The sequence below is a fragment of the Xiphophorus couchianus genome, chromosome 2, assembly GCF_001444195.1.
Source record: "Xiphophorus couchianus chromosome 2, X_couchianus-1.0, whole genome shotgun sequence".
Lineage (NCBI taxonomy): Eukaryota > Metazoa > Chordata > Actinopteri > Cyprinodontiformes > Poeciliidae > Xiphophorus > Xiphophorus couchianus.
In genome coordinates this window covers 5776767-5794745 of record NC_040229.1, presented here as the reverse complement: position 1 = coordinate 5794745, position 17979 = coordinate 5776767, and the positions used below count along the sequence as shown (strand labels likewise).

General features: G+C 39.0%; 1 protein-coding gene and 1 long non-coding RNA gene across 2 annotated transcripts in view; both read left to right on the top strand.

The window, feature by feature from the left end:
• The window catches only part of tmtc2b (transmembrane O-mannosyltransferase targeting cadherins 2b), a 98344-nt gene extending 89581 nt beyond the window's left edge, over window positions 1-8763 (top strand). The window contains exon 12 of the mRNA XM_028033808.1: window positions 4629-8763. Within this exon, the coding sequence (XP_027889609.1) occupies window positions 4629-4808 (180 nt within the window). The 3' untranslated portion in view covers window positions 4809-8763. The remainder of the gene's footprint in view (window positions 1-4628) is intronic.
• A 6423-nt stretch (window positions 8764-15186) lies between these two features.
• LOC114151912 (uncharacterized) lies at window positions 15187-17743 on the top strand. The gene is made up of 2 exons (XR_003597043.1): window positions 15187-15443; window positions 16177-17743. It is a non-coding gene; the product is annotated as an uncharacterized LOC114151912 (long non-coding RNA).
• The last annotated feature ends 236 nt before the right edge of the window (window positions 17744-17979 follow it).

Sequence of the window (17979 nt, the reverse complement as noted above, 5' to 3'; positions counted from 1 at the left end):
CTGTAAGCACAGTTAGCATAATCAGTGTTATGCAACGTTCGCTCTCCTTTCAGGTCGGCGTTTTGAAACTGCAGCAGCAGAAAAACCAACAAGACTCTCTCCTCTTCCTCTGTTTGGTTCTCATCTTCTCTCCTCTTTATTTCTCCATTTCCTTCTATTTCAAAGCATTCTAGTTCAAACTGGAAGGGCTGAAGGTTGCTAACTGAGCAATAAATACTGTTCTGGCTTGATACAGCTAGCTTCATAGCACCTAGCGCCATCTACCCAGGATACATTGCAGTAGGAATGACACGGCAATGTCTGTGTGTTTTATTTAAATTAATAAAAACTAACACCAGTTTAGTTTAACAACTAAACTGGTGTTTAGTTTATCTGTTGATAATGTGAATCAGCAGATTCACATTGAATGTGTCTCAGATAAAGTTTTAAACTAACAGTGAATCCCTTTGTAGTCATGGCAGTTTTCCTGTGATCAAATGATGAAATCTGAACTGTTAGATGTGTTACCAAACTTTTTTATTGCGGCTTCCCATCTTCCTGCACCACCCCAGCAAAAGGAAGATACATGGTATAATTTACTCGGCTCTTAATCAGCGCAGCTGTTTTGCATTAATCATGTTGCATATGTGCACTGTCAGACTGAGAAAACCATTCCCAACCACGTCCTTCAGCAGGAGATAAATCCAGTTTGATTCTCGGTCAGAACCATCTGGTCTCTGCAACCTGCAGCCTTTTTCCCTCTTATGCCTTCAAATTCTTTCTAAAGTCATGAAGGTCAAGTCAAACTCAGTCAGTTTGCCATGTGGCCATGCTCTGCTGCTCTGTGCCCAAAGAGGCTGCAGCGCAGGAGGAAATGAGGGGATGAAGAGAAATAAAGGCTTCTGAAAACAGCAACTTTCTGCAGAATCTGGAGGAGCCAGGAAAAAAGGGTATAAGTAAAAGAAAACATCTCAGATATATGAAGTGAGAAAGGCAGAAGATTGTTTTAGTCATGAAGGAAGATTTATAGAATTCAAATTAAGACAACTTGGTTTTGCAGATATTTTAAAATAAATCTTTTTGCTCAAATACTGTTTGTTTTGTATTTCATTTCAAAGTTTCAAACACAATAGCAGTAGATTTTACTTGTTATTCTTCTCTTTAAACTTCTAACTTTATTTAATTCACAAACATAGACGAGCCACCACCAGGCTGCTAATCTGAAGTTTCCTGCTTTGTACATATGGTTGCTCACTTCAGTTGCATTTGAGGTTTTAAACGAGAAAATGAAAACATTTTGAATTTAGTTGAATCTGAAAATTTTAAGTTGATTTCAATCTAAAAAAATGAGCATTTGTATTTGTTCAGTGGCCCTTTTCTTCCCTGTCTGCAGCGAAGCTTTAACTTACGGTGACGGTGTTGAGAGGAAAGTTATTATTTTACCATTTCGTTGTCCAGGCAGGGCTTTTCCCTCTCCTCATACAGCCTAGAGTTTTGATTAATGCGCCATTTAAAACCACTTAGCTCACAAACTCAGAATAAAATGCGACTGCACTTTGAATCTTTAGTAAAACATTAAAGTTATAGTTATACAATAAACACCTAATTGTCACCTGGAGATGTTGGATGCAGTGTTTGTGTGAGGTCTGTTCATTACTACTATTACTTCAAATCATGTCCATGTGTATAAACAATCCATCTCCAAGCATTATTTTGTGATGTGGCCCTAAACCAGTGAGGTCAAGCTGAAGGTAATTTATTGCACAAACAGTCTGCGGCCATTACGTTGCAGAGCTGCGGCTGCTGCTGCAGCTGCTGCAACTGCTGCAGCACGAAGGAAAGGCAGCGGAGATTCAGTCAGAGGAGATTGATCAGATCAGGCCACAGGGCAACCAGTAACAAAGTTTATCTTATTTGTTAGTTTGATTTTGAACTAGGAAAGGAGAATATATTATTCTTTTTCATTTTCCAATCATTAAGTCTCCCCACATCTCAGTTTTTTCATTTCTGGGAGGTAGAAATGTCTTGTAACCCACATTTGACATATTTTTGATTATTTTTCTAATTATTCCACTCATACATACAGATACAGAGCTTTTCAAAAGTAATCACACCCCTTAGACGAGGGTTATTGTGTATTTTCCTGGCGCATTGTGACATTTTATAGCACAATGTAACTAAAGCTGTTTCCATCAACATTTTTTATTTTGAAGTATCTGATAAGGAAAGATTGATGGAAACAGTAAACTTTGTAAAACCTTGTGAGAGATGTAAAGATTCCTCAGACATGCATGACCAGATCAAAGCAACACTGCAGGTAGTTTTTTGGTGAGGGAAAACATTATAACATGATGTAAAGCTTTAAAAAGTTGGTTTACATCATTCTGACCCTTTTCTCATATTCTGCTACAATCACAATCTGTAGAGTATGTTTCTCTTTTTTTCTGATGATCTAAACAAAGTGTTCATCATTGTGACATGGAGAGGAAACAATGTTTGGTTTTAGGACTTTTTTACCTAGAAAAATCTGAAAAGCGTGGCTTGTATTTATATTTACTGAGTCCTTTGTGACCTACGCTTAGCTGCAGCTACAGCTGCTGCTGTATGTTTAGAGTTAAAGGTTTTAGTTTTCTGCTACCTGAGCTGTAGCTCTCTGCAGCTCCTCCAGAGTTACCAGGGATCTCTGTGCTGCTTCTCTGGTTATCGCTGTCCTTCCTGTCAGTCCAGGTGGACGTTCTTGTCCCGGTAGATCTGCTTGTCTCCTCTGATGCTTGTTCTCTGACACCAGAACCAGAACAGCTGCATTTATTCAGAGATTGAATTTACCTCAGCTGATTAAAGAGACATCTCAAGGCAACTGGTTAATAATTACATAGAAAACACAGATTTCAAGGAACAAAATGATTTTTCTTCTATGAAAGGCAGAAATGCTGATAAACTCAGCAGCAGACCCGGAGCTTCTCTGCTGAATGAGGCATTTTTTCCACATCTCTAACCAAAATGGTGATCAGATGTTGCCCCTCCCTTGGCCTACATACTTCTTGGTCTTGACATGATTGCACCCGAGGCACTTTTCCTGTACTTATATCTCCATGACTCATCCGTCACACTGATTATGACTTTGCCCATTGGCACCAGCAGAAATAAACATCTCGAGCCACTTCAAAGCGCCGGCTGCTCCCTCTGACATCGATGGCCGCAGACCAGACGCAGGGACAGGCTGTTCGGCCGATCTGACAACGGGGCGCTCGTATCGCTGAGGCTCTGCTGTGACGACTCAGTGCTCCACTACGGCTAAAGAGCATATCATGTAACACTTTGAATCATCTACAGGATCAGATGTTTGTAACAGAAGCTAAGATGACTGTGAGGAAATTCAGCGTTTGTGTTTTTTGGAGTTTTACTCCCTGCATGTCGTCACTCGATGAACCACAAATCATTCCCTGCTAAAATATTCAGTATGAACAGACAGGCTGCATTATTCATCAGCACTGATGTGGTGAAATGTGAATTTCTAATCTCATTAGGTCTCCAGTCTAAACACATCAGCTTTAGACAGTATGTCAGCTCTTTCTCAGGAAGCTCCATTATGTGCTGTTAGCTGATCGGATCGATTCGTTTTCAGAATCCAGTCTTCTTCGGCAGAACTCAGTCAGCATCCAACATACTGAGTTAGTAATTAGGAAATCTTCCAAACGCTCAGATTTTTCAGGATTTTTCTACTCATCTCTTAAAGGGACCCAACAGAATTTCTGTCAGTTTTAGTTTTTGACTTTTGTTTCCAGTGTTGGATAAACATCCACTAATCTGCTAATTTGTTGTTTAGCGCTTTTGTGTTTTTGAAGCACACTTAGATTCCCCTAAATTAATGTTTCAGGATAAATTCTAATCTGCTAATTTACTCAGTAGTTTCTTAATCTTTCAGTTGAATAAAGTTTGACATGTGTGATGAAGTTTTCGTTGTCGACTATTAGAGATGAACATTTATGTAAAATTTGTGTTTTGCACATTGCTGTACAATTTAGGTCTCAACTGCTTCTAAAAACAACCAAAGGACTTTAAAGAAAACTCTGCCGTGTTTTTGGCAGTAAGTTTATGTTTTTTGGTGTCTGGAAAATGGACTGTTTCCAAAAGCTCCTGATTAAGTCACATTCAATAAGCACCATACCGTAACCTAGCAACCCAAACTGAGCTCCAGCACGTTTGATCAGCTGGTTTTACCGCTGTACAATGGCTGCTGGAAAAGGTCAATGTTTTGTTGTTGACTTGCCATCCAGAAACCACTTGCTGCATTGTTGTTAGTTGTGCAGAAGGTTCCACTTCTGCTTTTCAAAGATGTATGTTTATATAATTGCGTATCTGTTTGCAGCCATTTTCATGTGCAAATGTAAACGATGAGTTGGATTTAAAGTGACAGAGGCCCTAAAACAACTCACTCTATTGTTTTAGGCAGACTGAAATCTTATCATCTAAGAATGGTTTTGTGCAGAAAATGTCATGAACATGTTTTGTATAGTCCATAGGCTTGTCCTAACCTGTTCAAGGAAGCATAGTAGAAAACTTCAAGTAGTTAGTAGCTGCTGTACACCAGCTAAATATCTCAATGATAGCTGATCGGGTCCTAAAATGGTCATTTGTGTTTGCTTCAGTACCCTGCAGCTCTGATGAACCTCGGAGCGATCCTCCACCTCAACGGGAAACTGCAAGAAGCCGAAGCCAATTACCTCCGGGCTCTTCAGCTGAAACCAGACGACACCATCACCCAGTCGAATCTGCGTAAGCTTTGGAACATCATGGAGAAGCAGGGCCTGAAGACCATGAGTCCCTGAGATCTCCTGCCCCGCCCACACGCCATCTGCACGCCAGACCCGGGGAGACGGGCGGCTTACGCGCCCTCGTTCTGTTTTCTCATCCAGGAGAGAAGGAAGAGACCGAGGGAGGACGTTTGGATAGACATTGTGCCGCTCAGCCTCCCCCCACTAATCACCTCTGAGCTCTGCAAACACCTCAGGCCTGCAGCTTTGCTCAGGATTGCTTACAGTCAGGAAGACCCTGCGTGGTATCTGGATTCCTTTCTGCAGATTTACTGCTTTCGTTTTTTATTCAAGAATATTTCAAGTTAAAGTGAAGCCACAGGTTCATCGCTGCCGCAGAATAAGGTATGAAGGACACAGAGGGGAGCACTGAAGGACTTTCTGTCAAATTTTAGTTTCACTTTGTGTTTTTTCTTGAAAATGAAGGAAAGAAGGTACATATGAAGACATGGACACAATTTAACTTCTTAAAATTTAATTTATAGTCTCTGCTTTTAAACCTTCTCATTTGGTCACTTTAATCTGAAATTGCACCACATATTGATTCCTAAAGTAGCAACTGACCTGATATTCAGAGAAAAACATAAAAAGGGAATGCAGAGCAACTATTTCAGCACAATAAGAGTCTCTAACTAAGGCCTGCAAAGGGCTGCAGTTAATCTAACTAATCTGTTTTAGCAAGCTTTGAAATCGTCTTCATTACCAGTGGTATTTTTATTCTTCACTTCTAAATATTAAACGACCATCACCATTACAAGCTGAAAGCTTCAGGTTGCAGATGGAAAGCCTTCCCAAAAGGAAATGCTAAGCTAACACTAAGCTAGTGTCCAACTTTTATCCTTACATGGATCAACACAGTCACGGCTCGATGAAAGGGAAATGTTTAAATGCCTTTATGCTTAGGTAAAGTTATGTCATTTGAATAAATATTAATATATAGCTGCCATGTTTTAGTACACAGAACAACACAGCAAACTGTAGCTCCTTAACTGAGTGAGTTTGGCTTGTTACTATACAGTAAAGGGTTTTTCAGTATCCTTACAGCTGTTCTCATCTGTATATATTTGTTTTCATATATTTGGTTGTTTATGTCAGTTTTTAGTAAAAGAAATAGCACCTTCATAAAGGTTTGTACAGTGTTTGTTATTATTTGTTGGCCCCAGTCCTATTCATACAGTTATTGCTCTGTTACCTGTGATTAGTGATATCCAGAACCAGAACCAGTGGTGGGTACTGTTGTTAGTAGCAGAGCTCATTTTTTGTTGAGCGTTTTAGCATTTTTGCTAACTTTGAAAACTCTTAACACACTCAGCTTCCCTTAAATTAATATTTTCAGATACATCCTAAAGCGCTAATTTAGTTGCCTGTTTTGGAAACTTTCATTTAAATAAAGTTCATCATCTGAGTTGAAGTTTTTGTTATCGACTGTCAAGAATTCTTCAAGTAGTCAGACATTTCTCTTCTTGCTCTTATTTTGAAGTTTGTGAAGACTGTTCCACTTCCTGTCCTCACAATTGTTTTTCTCAAAACATCGAAAAATAAAATACAATGATTTCAGAGCAGTAATTAATATACATTTACCTTGAATAAGGTGCATATATCCAGTGTTTTTGTATCCACTTATGTTCTTCACTCAGGATGCAGTGCAGCAAATGACGTTCATTCTTTACCCAGAATGCATTGCTGTAGTTCTACAGTAAACAGTTTAAAATGTCCAGTGTTTTCTGACTGAAGCAACAGAGTTAGCAAATTCAACAACTATAAAACTGAAACCATGAGTGAAAAATAAAAATTCCTTTGTGAAGAGCAAACCGTACTGTTAGGCATGTAATGACAAACTTCACCCTGTTGAGGGCGATGTACTATGTTGTAACACATGTTGGGTACCAAGATGGTTGAATTTAGCGCTTAAGCATTAGCTTCTGCTCAATGCTTTGTCGGTGTAGCAAGTTACCAGAACTAATATTTATGATCAGTGCTTTGCGGTCAGTTCAGCTAACATTTTTAGTTAGTGGTACCCACCACTGTCCAGAACTAAACCCAGGTACCAGATCGGACTCCAGATAGAGGCGTTGTTAAATGATCGAGATCAAGACCTCAGATACTTCCTGTTGAGTCTCTTCATCCAGCTGGACCATCGGTGGGGCGTGGGGCGGCGTTTTGTGCTGTCAGCTTTTAAATATCCCGATCTATTCTCATGTTTATTACAAGACTAATATAGCACATTTCCTTTTGATCTAGCAGGTCTGGGTTTCCCCCAATGAGGCCCTCTTTATGAAGGTGATTAGAGTTTACTGGGGAGGTTCCAGTCAGTCTGTTTAAAATAGACAGACTGGAAGCTGAATATTGTTCTTATTTGTCCCCACAAAGCAGCCGAATCACTTAAATATTCTAAGAAAATTTCTGAGTTTATAAAGCACAAAAACAACTGGAACAAGATTGAAATATGTTACAAAGTGAATTAAGAAATCTTTATCGAACTGAGAATAAACATGCTTGTGTTGTTTTTATTTTACTGCACTTTAAAGCTACTATTGAGGCTCATACAGTGCTCTGAAAAAGTATTTCCTTCAAAGATTTCTGTACTTTTTTTTAGATTTATTGTAACTTAAATGTTTCAGAATTAAACAGACAACCTTTCTTTCAGACAAAGATAACTGGTCAAACATAAATAAAGTACAACTAAAATGATGATTTCACTCTGGTCTGCCATTTTGTAATTTGCAGATAGCGGAGATTTGATTAGCTTGTTACGCAAAAACTTTTTTCTGCCAAATTGATTAAATGATGTCAACAACACATGACTTATCCATCCAGCCTTTCATGTTGGAGTCAGGAAATGTTGCCACATTATGAATGAACACGTGTTGTAAACAAGGCACAGTTAGAGTTAGCCAGTGTTGGCACCAAGAATGTCACTGAATGCGTTTGGATCATGGGTTCCCCAAGACAAAATCTGCAAAAACAAAGGAAATCCATGACCTTGTTTAGTAGTTCTGCAGCAAATACTTTATAAACAGAATATAACGATATCTATGCAGCACCAGGAGAGACTAAATCCAACTTTCCTGCACAACAAAATGTATTTATGGGCTAAAAACAGCTTTTGCATATCTCCAATTTAATATACTGTGCTATGATAAACATTCGGTTCATACTCAAAAACCCTCCAATATGGCTGAAATGACACAACTTTTCAGTGATTCAAAATTTCTCCCCAGAGTTATTTCCACATAACCTTTAAATGCCTTCATTAATTGAAATAATCATTTATACTGTACACTCTGTTTTCTGCATGTATTCAGGTTATCTGTGCTGATTTTAAAATTAGTTTGATATTCTGAAACAGCAAACATGAAAGAACCTGTAAGAGAAACTTTTTATAGCACTGTATGCAGCTTTGATTCTAATGAAGGGTCCAACTGGGACGATTCTGATCCCAACTGTTAACAGAACCAGCTGGAACTGTGTTGTTTTTTTCACATGTAAAATGAAGGAAGATCATTTGACGGAGCTTCTGCGTGTTTCTGGTCGTTACTGAAGAAAATTCACAAATACGGCTAATGTAGCTATTTACACAACACCTGCTTCAGGAGGCTGAGACTTTGATATGTGGAGTTATATGAAGCAGTCATATTGTCGTCTGCACGGTGCTTTCTTTACTGTGATGGTGGAAAGGAAACGTTAAGAGTTCACGTTGATTTCTCATTACTAATTCCTGGTGTAAATATTTAAAGTGTTGAGGAAACAAGATTTTTAATGTCTGTAAAAGGTGTGAAAAGAAAAAGTGTTTCACTCTGTGTCTCTGCTCAGGGATCTCAAGCAGTGGGCTATTGCAGAAACTTGTTCACAGAGAATTTACTAAATTAAAATTTATTTTTGAAATGTGTTGTATTTGTATAAATTATCAGGATTTGTAGCCCTGTTCTCCTTTTTTGTAAAATAAAAACTGAACAATGTGCAAGAAGAAGTCTTTTCATCCTGTTTTTTCATAATACATTTGATAGTTCTGCTCTCTGGTTTGGATGAGCGTCATAAAACCAGAGGCCTTCATCGTGGGATTAGCATGAAGACGAGCACAAGCATCAAAGTGTCTCCGTCTTACTTTTGTTTAATTACAGGTTGGTATTGTTCACCAAGCACATATGTATGATTACCATAAAGTTTTTATCATATGTTTTTGAGAGTGAAATAGTAATTCTACTGTGTTAGCATTTCGGAGCTAACATGCTAGTTTCCTCGCTAGCTCAGCGGCTAACTGCTAATCTGTTTGTGGCTACAGAGGCATAAATCATGTATTTCAGTTAGAAACGTATAAATTCAATGAGCAAAAATCTGCTCATTATGTTAAAAGTTATGCTTTTCATGCAAAATAATAGTTCAGGATTTTTAGGCCATATCACTCTTGTATTCAAACATGTAAAATAGAAACACAAAATAGGGAAGCGGAGTATTATTTTTATTGAGTGCACATTAACAAGACATGTTTTATGTACTAATAAGTCCAGTTTACTGTATGTGTGTGTTGGGGGTCCCTTGATAATATCGCTTATCAAAACAAAAACTATCTGCCAGGTTTTTAGTCCGCAGCTTCAGTGATGTAGTTTTTTATTCCTGTGGGATATTAGAGTTCATGTGGCGCTCTGCTGTGGAGCAGCGTTTACGGGCCATATAAAGTCCTCTCCTCGCAAATTTGCTAAAATGTGTCATAAAATCATCTCAGCTGCATCTCTGCCGCGCTTTGATCTTTCAACAACAAAGCCGACATGTAAATAATCCCATATGGAAACGGGGCAGCGCAGTGTGAACACATGGCGGCTCAGACCCTGCTGATCAGCACCGGGCCGTTCCTGCGAACAGAACAGTCTGCCGTGGTTTTGCTCCCCTGATCCGAACTCTCCACGGGGCCCGGCTTTCCTTATTGGACCGACGCCGCTCACTCCGTCTCTTTCGCTTTGACTCTTCTTCTTATCACAACAAGAAACTGAGTCTGTGGAGAAACAAGAACACATTTCATCTTTCATGTTGTAGAAAGCAATTGAAAGATTAATTTAAGAGCCAGGTGCAAATCTATAAATTATGTGATTAAAACGTAAAATTCTAGAGCACCGGTGTCCAAGCGTTTTGTCACAGGGCCCAAAATCATCAAGGATAAAGTCCTCAAGTTCATGGGCCAAAAAAAATGTCAAAAACCACAATAAACTGTATTTTTTATTATGGAGATAAATTAGGCTTAAACATGGTCAGTACTATAAAACCTGACTGGCACTCAGAATCCAAAAAGCTTTTTTTGCAGATTTCACATATTAATTAATCTGTAACTACGGGACACATTGGAAGGGATTCGGACAAACATAACCTTCCTTCTTGATCTGTTGTTGATCAGCAGATTGAAATTTCTCTTTGTTGTGTTGTCTGGTTTTATTATAAAATCCCTTTAAACACATGGCCTTTTCATTAGCATCATGACCAGTTCCATGTTTCAGGTTATTTTTGTTCATTCAGTAAAGTAAACCAGCATGTGTTGAATGCTGTTTCATATATAAGTGAAACTTGACCTCCAAGAGCCTAATAGATCCAACCTGACAGAAAATTCTTCTTTAGGAAAACCAACGAAGCAGACACAAACTGTTCATATTTATTTATATTAATGTCAGGAAACTTTATTGAAGAAATTATGTTTCTGAGATTTCATGTCCTGGTTTGCCTTCAATTCCTCCAAATCCTAAACGTTTGAGTGTTTGAGGTTAATGGTAATAATCATCCAGAAAGATCCCCATTCACTGCAGCAATTCAAACAAAATTGAAACAAAGACAATCTGCAGACCTGGTTTTAGTTTGTTTGTTCAAGATTCAAGGAGAATAAAAGCTGGATGCTGTTTCTCCATGTTTGGTTCTGCTGTCTAACTTTTTACTCAGACCTGTGAAACACTGTTACAGTAATCAATGTGACTAAAGATCAAACATGGATGACTTTCTCTAGATCTTACTGAAACATTAGTCCTTTAATCCTTAAAATGGTCCTCAGCTGATAGAAGGCCGACTTTGTGACTGTGTTTATGTGGCTCTGAAGGTTCAGGTCAGAGGTCAATCCCTGATCTCCAGTTTCCAGCTGTAATAACTGAAGCTGTGCGCTGATCGTTCCTCTTTATATCCAAAGATAATAACTTCAGTTCTGTTTCTGTTTAGCTGGAGAAAGTTGCATTTAAATGAGCTGGAAAGAAACATAGTTCAGTCTGATTTAGTGCCATTGAGGAAAAATTAATAAAATTAATGTAAATATCTGGATTCTACTGAACATCAGAATGGAAATATATTCATTTTAACAGCATCAACATGTTACTAAATGTAAGATTTATGTTTCACATTTTGTTTCACTCTCCTGCTGGAAAAATCTGCCTTAGAGGGTAACAGATAAAGGAAAGTACAATTCTTGAAGGTTTTGTATTTTCTTTAATATACTGTCTTCATTTATTATCCTTCATGGCTTTAGATAAAACTTCTATTATCTGAGTCAGACACCCTAGGAAATAAACAGTCTGTCTTCCAGTTTTATAACGTTTTGCTTTTTGACCTTTTGTCTCCAAACACTTCAAACTGGGCAAAAGGATTTGATTTTATTATAATGTAATCTGGAAAATCGGCCAGACTAATATTTTTCAGTACAAGTTGATAAAGTGTCTTTACTTTGATCTGGTGGTGCTGAGCGCTGGGCTCAGCTCGGGCCGGCTCTGCGTGATACTGAGAAGTCCTTCCCTCTGGACTCAGAACAGGCTGTTATTGTTTGATAGAAAAGGCATTAAAATGAAGCTTCGGCATGAGACAGACTCACCTCAGGTTATTGGAGCATTTTCATGTCCAAGAAAGGAAATTTATTTTTGCCATTTTGCTCAGTGTGAGTCTTTTGTCAAAATACTGAGAAAAAAAAATCACAAAACAAGATTAAAAACTGAAACATTTTGAACAAAAACTGTTTGAGTTTGACACAAAGGAGGTGGATGAGCAGAGCTGCTAACAGCTGACGATGTCATCAGGACATTTTACTGTGAAATACCATCTGCTGCTGAATATTGACCTGCTAGCATGTCACCATGAGGCTGTCATACAGCAACAGTCTTCAGTCAGAGGCCTCGTCACATTCGTTGCATGACTGACTGTTACCACGACTCTTTACGATACCTGGATGATATGAGTTATGACAATATTTTGGCCCTGTCCACAGTAAACGTTTGTAAATGATTAAGAAAAAATGTACATTGCAGCGCCATAGAAAATGATGCAATTGGTATGCCAGGCCACTGGGTGGCGCTGTGACTCTGCCAGAGCTCGACACACGAAGCATAGAATGGCGCCATATTTGATATTTGTGACAGTGAGGAGCATGTGGAATAGATGGACGGTGCTACAATGTCATCATTTTTAAAAAACGACAAGGCGAGCATGAGAACCGGAAACATGAAACCAACGTTTTGTAAATTCAGCCTCTTTGGAACCCGGTTTCAAAAATAATCGTTTCTCGTTTCCCAAGAACGCCAGATCCATGTGGATCAGCCAAAACGAGAAAGACGTTTTCTGGATACATCTACAATCTTCTCCATGTGGACGCAACCTTGGATTTAAAAAGTTTTGGATTTTTTAATTGAGTTGCCTCCTGAAAGGAATAGGTAAAAATTAATCTTCCAGTAGGTGAACAATCCAAAACATACAGCTGGAACGACAATGAGATAAAAGCATATTCATGTTCTAACACATGGCCTACTCAAAGTCCAGACCTAAATCCAACTCAGGATGTACAGAGACTTTCAGCTTCAGTGAAAGTTGAAACGTATGAAAATAAATGAGTTTTATTATTATGTTCCTTCCACCAGAGAACTGTTCACCACTTCATGTGGCTCTTTCATATAAAATCTTTTTTTATGTTTTGCTGCCAAGAAAAAAGTTTGATGCATTACAAGAAATTAATATTCAATAACTCCCAGATTAAATCTCAGCAGTGCAGTAAGCATAATTTATCAAAACTCATTTCTCACAGTGACACTTGAGAAATGTGTCACTATGAGAAATTTGCTTTAATAAAATAAGAATGTAAACTCATAACACCAGGTCTAAATGACTTTGGGACGTTATCACTGAAATTAGCATATATGTTGGGAATATTCTGACAAACGGCAGGAAATGAACACATTAAGGTTTTTTTTTTCCTCCAGGCAGTCAGCAGATAAACCCACACAGTGACACGTTTCATATGTGATTCCAAACATCCTGTGATCCGATTTAAAGTTCTAATGCCAAACTTTAGAAAAACCACCAGAATCCATTAAATGTTTGACTAATTGCTGGCGACCTGCTGCAGGACTTTTATTCCCCTCCTTGACTTTACTGCCTCGTTTAACCGGCAGCTCCTGTAATAAACAAGCTGCTGTTTGATCGTCCTGCCCGGCTGCCGGTGCTTACACAGGTGGCCCACGTCAGCAAAAAGCAGCAGTAACCGAAACAAGCCAGGTCTCCTGAAAATGGCCGCCTCAGAGGATTTACAGACCTCTGTTTACAGCCAGAGCCTGGAGGGCCTTCTGGACACGCAACACATTTCAGAAAACAACGCTGTCCATGTTTTCTGTCCACATGGACAGCTTCAACTTTGTCTTCCCTCTCGCTGATTCTTTTCCTGTGAAGCAGTGAACTTGCTAACTGGAAAGCTGCAGTGTTTGTGTAGTGGAGACATGACAGTGCGTCCATGGAGCAGGTGCCTCCTGTCCGTATCAGGAATGCAGAATTGATTTGTTCCAGAGGCGAGATGTGGAAAACATGGAGCAAAGTCAAAGGAACAGAGTCTTCCCATGACAGCTGGATTCCCAGTCAGACAAACGGACCGACTGCATGCTGAGAGGGAAATATCTGGAAAATATTTGAAGTTAATTCTTGTGAGAACCAGCTGAGTTTGTCAGTTCCTTTAAGGTTCTAACCTTGAGTCTCCAGGAGACTTGAAACACGACGATAAACATGAACCATTCAGCTTGCCGTAGAGGAGATTACCTCCGGTGATCCAACAGACAGGAAGGTGGCAGCCTTCCTGACCAGCCTGGATTACAGCAGATTATTACGGAAAAGGAAATTAACGAAGCAGCATTCAGTTTCTATGCACCACAAATCTGGAACAAACTTCTGGAAAATTGTAAAACAGCCAAAACGCTGAAGTTCCTTTAAATCTAGACTGAAATGCTCCTGCTTTGAGCTGCTTCTGAAACTTTCAAAATGAAACTTTAATCAACATTTTGATATGTAACGACGGCGCTGCACACTTGTTGTTTCTTCTATGACTTTTTTGTGTTTTTATGATGTAAGGCACTTTGAACGGCCTTGATGCTGAAATGATATATGCAAACAAATTTGCTTGATTCTCATCTATTATGATACAGAATCTATTTGAAATGTCCCAAAATTGATTTTAGAAAATAAAACATCCGCCGACTGTCGTGGAAGGTTCTGACGTCGCCATGGAGACGGTACTGAATCGTAAGCACCAGAGCAAAGAGGAAACTACAAAAATGAGGGAGAGATCCAGCCGGCCCATATCTAGCAGTTACACTTAGAAAACATCCAAATGCTCATCTGAGTAATTTACTGTTTGGGTTTTATCTTGGTTCCTGCTCAGCTGCAGCTGCCCCTCGCTTCCTCCTCACGCCTCTGGGTATTTAAACCTTCCTGCTGCGCCGTTCGGATCTGGATGCTCCCCTCATGTGACTCTCTCTGAGGTTTTGGAACCTCCTCAGCTTGAGTTTTGTCACTTTTTGTTGCAAATTTCTGACTTTATAATCAGAAATAAGTAACTTCTTATAACTGTCAGAAATTTGGATTTAATCATAAAAGTTAAAAAGTTTTTTTTTTTTTTTTGCAAACTCAGAATTTTTTAAGAGAATATCCGAGTTTTATTCTTCTAAATATTTAGAAGAAATCAGTGATTAGTCACATCAGAACTTTGTTGACATTTCTGAGATTTTGGTCCCAACCATAACCTACATGGAGTAAATATAATAATGTGGGTCGGTTTTGTACCTGTAACCTTCACCTGACAGACATTTACAATAAAATCCTCTGTTACCTCTTTACTCTGAGCTAAAGGTTAACCAAGAAGACCGAATCCTGGAATTGAATTAAAAGATGTTTAAACTTTGCTTTCCTTTAGAAAATTTGTTTTAATCAAACTGTAATTGTCACATTAAAACTATGAAAAGGTCTGAAACAATTTACTTTTTAACATTCTGAGCCTGTTTGTTCATGTTGAAGGTTAAAGGTTAAATAAACGAGTGAAGTCTCATTGGATCTCACCAGCCGTCGTTTTATTGGAGAGGATTTGATGACAGCTGAACGTCTGATGACTGGAGCTGCTTCACTGTCTGTCTGTCTGTCTGTCTGTTTCTGTCTGTCTGTCTGTTTCTTTCTCTGTCTGTCTGTTTCTGTCTCTGTCTGTCTGTCTGCCTTTGCTCTGTTCGTTTGAGCCTCAGATTGTGAAGGTGAATCTGCTGCCTGCTCAGTTATGGATTACTTGAAGAAGGAAAACATAATTTTTTATTCATTTGATTTCCTTGAAGGCTTCCTGCCTGCAGCTTCTGCAACAAGGAGTCGCTAGAAAATGTTAACAATCATTTAAAGGTGAGTCTCTCTCTGGGTTTGACGATTCATTCATTTATTCTGGAGTCACTGAGTGTTTTTTTTTTTTTTTATGTCATTTATCTCAAGATAAATACAAGATGTAAAAATCACCTTTATGATATTATAGGAAGGAGCAAGGATTATACTGACCTAAAATAGTTTCTTAATATCTCCACTTTACAGGTTTAATACTTCCTCCATTTTTCCATGTTTCATAATCTAAATATAACTTGTAATGGTCAGCTATTGGAACTGACCATTTTGAACTACAATGAAGAATAAATGAACTTTTCAGATTTTTCAACCATTTTGAAAAGCATCAATTCATTTCTCCACTCACTTGTGTTGGTTTGTCATAAAATCCCAATAACACTGAAAATGGTTTCAATGTGTTTAAGGAACATGAAAAACTTTGTGAGACGAGACAGACTTGATTTAAAACCCGTCACGTTCTCGGCTCTCCGGCTCAGTCTGAGCCGTCTCAGCTGAAAGAGACGTTTCTAAAAGCCCAACAGTAAATATGAGCCGACGAAGCTCCGTGTTTACAGGCACGGCTGCTGTAGCTCTGTTTATCTCCAGGAGCTTCTGTGATTTCCTAAACACAGCTTGAGTTTGACATGTTTACAATATTTTGTCTCATGTTTATGGAAACAGCGCTGTGTGAAGGTTGGAGTCACTTCAGATGTCACATTTCTAACACAGTTGTCTGATGGGTTCTGCATGCATTCTGCAGCAAAACAACACAAACGGACATGAAGGCCGATGGAAACACAACAGGAATGATTTAGCCGCAGATCTCCATCTGGACGCCACGTCCTCTGGAAACGCTGCAGGACGTTGACATCTGTTTGGAAGCTGGAAAATCAAAATTAACAGAAATAATTTGGGATATTTAGATTCACAGGAGAAAAAAAGGCTTCATTTTTCAAAGTTATATTTTCATGTTATTCATTTATTTATAAATGCCACAGTTTCAAACTAAATATTTAGCATATTAGCTAAATATTTAACTCAGTATTTAGCTCAGAGCTAAATATTTAGCTAATATGCAAATTCACTTTCTGATAACCGGAAGTGGACTACCAAAATAAAAGCTGTCTAGCAAACCTGTATATAAACTCCTGCTGGTGAACTGCAGTTTAAATGGGAGTTTATTTCAATATGTTTGATTTTTAATACAAAGGTTTTATTTTGATAGTAACATGATTTTGCATCTTAGCTAAATATTGATGTGAAAACTAAACATTTTGTTTGAATATAAATTAGTTATACATTCTTGATGACTGTTGCAGCCATGTTTAGACCGGTTGCTGCCATGGCAACCGGTCTAAACATAAGAACTGGTGCAAAATATTTGGATTAATGTTGTTTTGATGCTGAATTGGAGAAGCTGAAGAGGTTATAGATGTGATTTTGATAATGAACTTGAAATGATGTAAAATGTGTAACTGCAATCAAAGATCACTGATGTCGTGTTGGAGGGATGTTCTAGGTGGGAGTTTAGGAGAAAGGAGAACTGAAAAGCACAGCCCAGCACAAAAAAGAGGAACTACACCGAAACCAGACTGCTGAAGAGAAGGAAAGTTTGCAGGCTGAAGGATGGAGTGTGACCCTCGAACAGGCCGGGGACAAGGACACAGACATGACATAATGTCTCCAAGTCGAAGGCGGAACTGAGATCATCTATTCATCTAGATAACCAATGGAAAAAGGAAGATGGTGACATGAGATGGACCTTTAAGCATCGGTCGGCTGCAGAAGAAGAGAAGTGGGTTTTTCCTTCCGTAAGGTCTGCACTGTCACCAAGACGGATCAACGAGGCCTTGGATCTACGCAGCGGGGCCCTCTGAGTTGTGGGGCCCTCTGAGTTGTGGGGCCCTTAGAGCTGTGGGGCCCTCTGAGTTGTGGGGCCCTCTGAGTTGTGGGGCCCTCTGAGTTGTGGGGCCCTCTGAGTTTTGGGGCTGCAGCAGAGCACCTGTACGCTCATGAGGAAATTCCCCACAAGCCAACTCCCGCAGCTCTGGATTAAGACCCCCTCTGGCATCTTAAGGCTTCCTGAGAACCGGGTCCCCCTCCCTCTACCAGGACTGATCCCAACGGACCAATCTGGAGCTTGTGGTTCAGTTCTCCATCTCACAAATTGTTCTCAGTGCAAGCAGTGATAGAGATCAGGGTGAGAGATGTTGAATTGAAGTTGATTTCATTACATAGTTGTCTCTGTAATTTGATGTTTGCATCTATTTTCTGCTATGTGCCGTATAATTCCCTATTCCTACCCATATTAAACAAGCATACAAAGACATGGTGGACATTCCTTGTGTCCCACTATAAAGTTCTCCGATAGGTGTAATTAATCATGGGGTTCATATGACATAATCAATACAAGGTGTACCTACTGATAGCTTAGCAAACCAATAGAGTTTATAAATACCTTCGCTGTGACTAGAAACTCAAGACACAAAAACTTAACCTGGGAAAACTTAAAGAACAAGTTTGAAAATGAGAACAACCATAACGAGTGTGATCTGAGGGACTT